General features: G+C 41.3%; 1 protein-coding gene across 1 annotated transcript in view; it reads right to left on the bottom strand.

The window, feature by feature from the left end:
• clpb (ClpB family mitochondrial disaggregase) overlaps nucleotides 1-1,604 on the bottom strand; it is a 520,737-nt gene that overhangs the window by 17,572 nt on the left and 501,561 nt on the right. The window contains exon 6 of the mRNA XM_005746923.1: nucleotides 88-185. Coding sequence (XP_005746980.1) covers nucleotides 88-185 — 98 coding nt within the window. The remainder of the gene's footprint in view (nucleotides 1-87; nucleotides 186-1,604) is intronic.

Here is a 1,604-nt window from a genome sequence, read left to right as displayed (position 1 = left end):
ACCTAACTGCTGTTAATCCACATCGGGGAACCAAAAAGGAGGTTTTTTTGCAGTTATGCAGTTTTGCATATCCTTTATGTGTTATACCTTGCCCTCCCACTCCTGCAGCAAAGTGCTCACTTCTCCCTCCTTAGCATAGGCCCGTGCTGTGTGTCCCACACCATTGGTCTGCAGGGGGCTGGCACCTGTATGACAGGAACAAACAAATGTTATAGTTAGAGAATGACATAAACTAAAACCAAATCAGCATAGGTTTCAAGGGGGGGGGAATTTTTAGTACTACAACAATATGCACAGACTTCCCTCAGCAGGAGGGTCTATCGTCAATCGAAAAAGCTGGGCTAGGGGTGAGAGGTCACAAGGATCAGAGGTCACTGCAGTGAAGCAGAGGGGCGATGCAATGCCTCTGTAGGGGGTTTCATATCTGCAACGCGTGCCAATAACCATACAACTGCACACCAACACCCTGGACTATTATATATGATCTATAAATACTCACTGCAGGTTGGAGCCACTGGGACAAACACACCCACACACAGCAGGATCAAGTGGATGACACATTTCACAGAGGAATGAGGAGATAATATCACAGCACGAGTGAAGTGTGCCAGCCTGGGCTGAACAGTGCTGTGCTTGTCAGTGCGGGTGGTTAGCAGTGCCTTCTGCCCTGACCTGTGCTACCACTCACTAACCAGAGTAAACTCAACACACACATGCCTCCGTGTGAACAAGTGACTGTAAGAACACTGTGTTAAAAAAAAACAAACAAACAAAAAAAAACAACCAAACAAAAAAAACAAAAGCCCCACGTAATATCTAAATGAATTGTCCCGGTTATGAACAACAAGAGTACAACATTTAATATTTGAAAAGCACCCCTACTATAAGAAAGAGGGACCACAATAGTGTAAATGTGTTGTTCAGGTCTATGATAGGTGAATGTCCTGCTCTGCTTTGTGGGAATGTTTCAGGGCATAATATGTGGATGGAAAATGAAATGTTAAGACAGCTCACACAGCTTTTTAGAGGAGGAAGCAGTTTGGGACTCAGATTTGTTTAAGGCGAATGACTACTCCATCAAATTTGTGCTCTTCGTTTATTTGTCATTAGTTTAGAGGAGTTTTCATGTTTGACTGTAGCAGATTTAAAGTGGATGTATTGGACTCATTTCTAGTGACATTTTTAATTCTTGGACTAGCTTTGCAGTCACAGTTCAAAAAATTAACTAATAAAACATAAATCACCGTCTTAGATTTGGTGCGGTCCCTCATATCAGGTTTGGATAGCAGGTGGGCGAGGCTGCTGTGATCACACCCGAAAATGCTCATATTACGGATACCTGCTCTGACATCATGAATAGGACATAGTAAGGGGAAAAAAAGAGTTGGAAACAGTACTTGGAAGTTTCTAGACTTTGAATTTTGGTTAACTTTTACATATTTGAAAGTACTTTTTTTAAGGAAGTTTTACTCATTCCGCACTATATCTATCTATCTATCTATCTATCTATCTATCTATCTACAGGGAGTGCAGAATTATTAGGCAAGTTGTATTTTTGAGGAATAATTTTATTATTGAACAACAACCATGTTCTCAATGAACCC

Source organism: Pundamilia nyererei, unplaced genomic scaffold (assembly GCF_000239375.1).
Source record: "Pundamilia nyererei isolate P.nyererei 1_Seehausen unplaced genomic scaffold, PunNye1.0 scaffold00185, whole genome shotgun sequence".
Classification (NCBI taxonomy): Eukaryota; Metazoa; Chordata; class Actinopteri; order Cichliformes; family Cichlidae; genus Pundamilia; species Pundamilia nyererei.
This window is presented reverse-complemented; position numbering and strand designations above follow the sequence as displayed.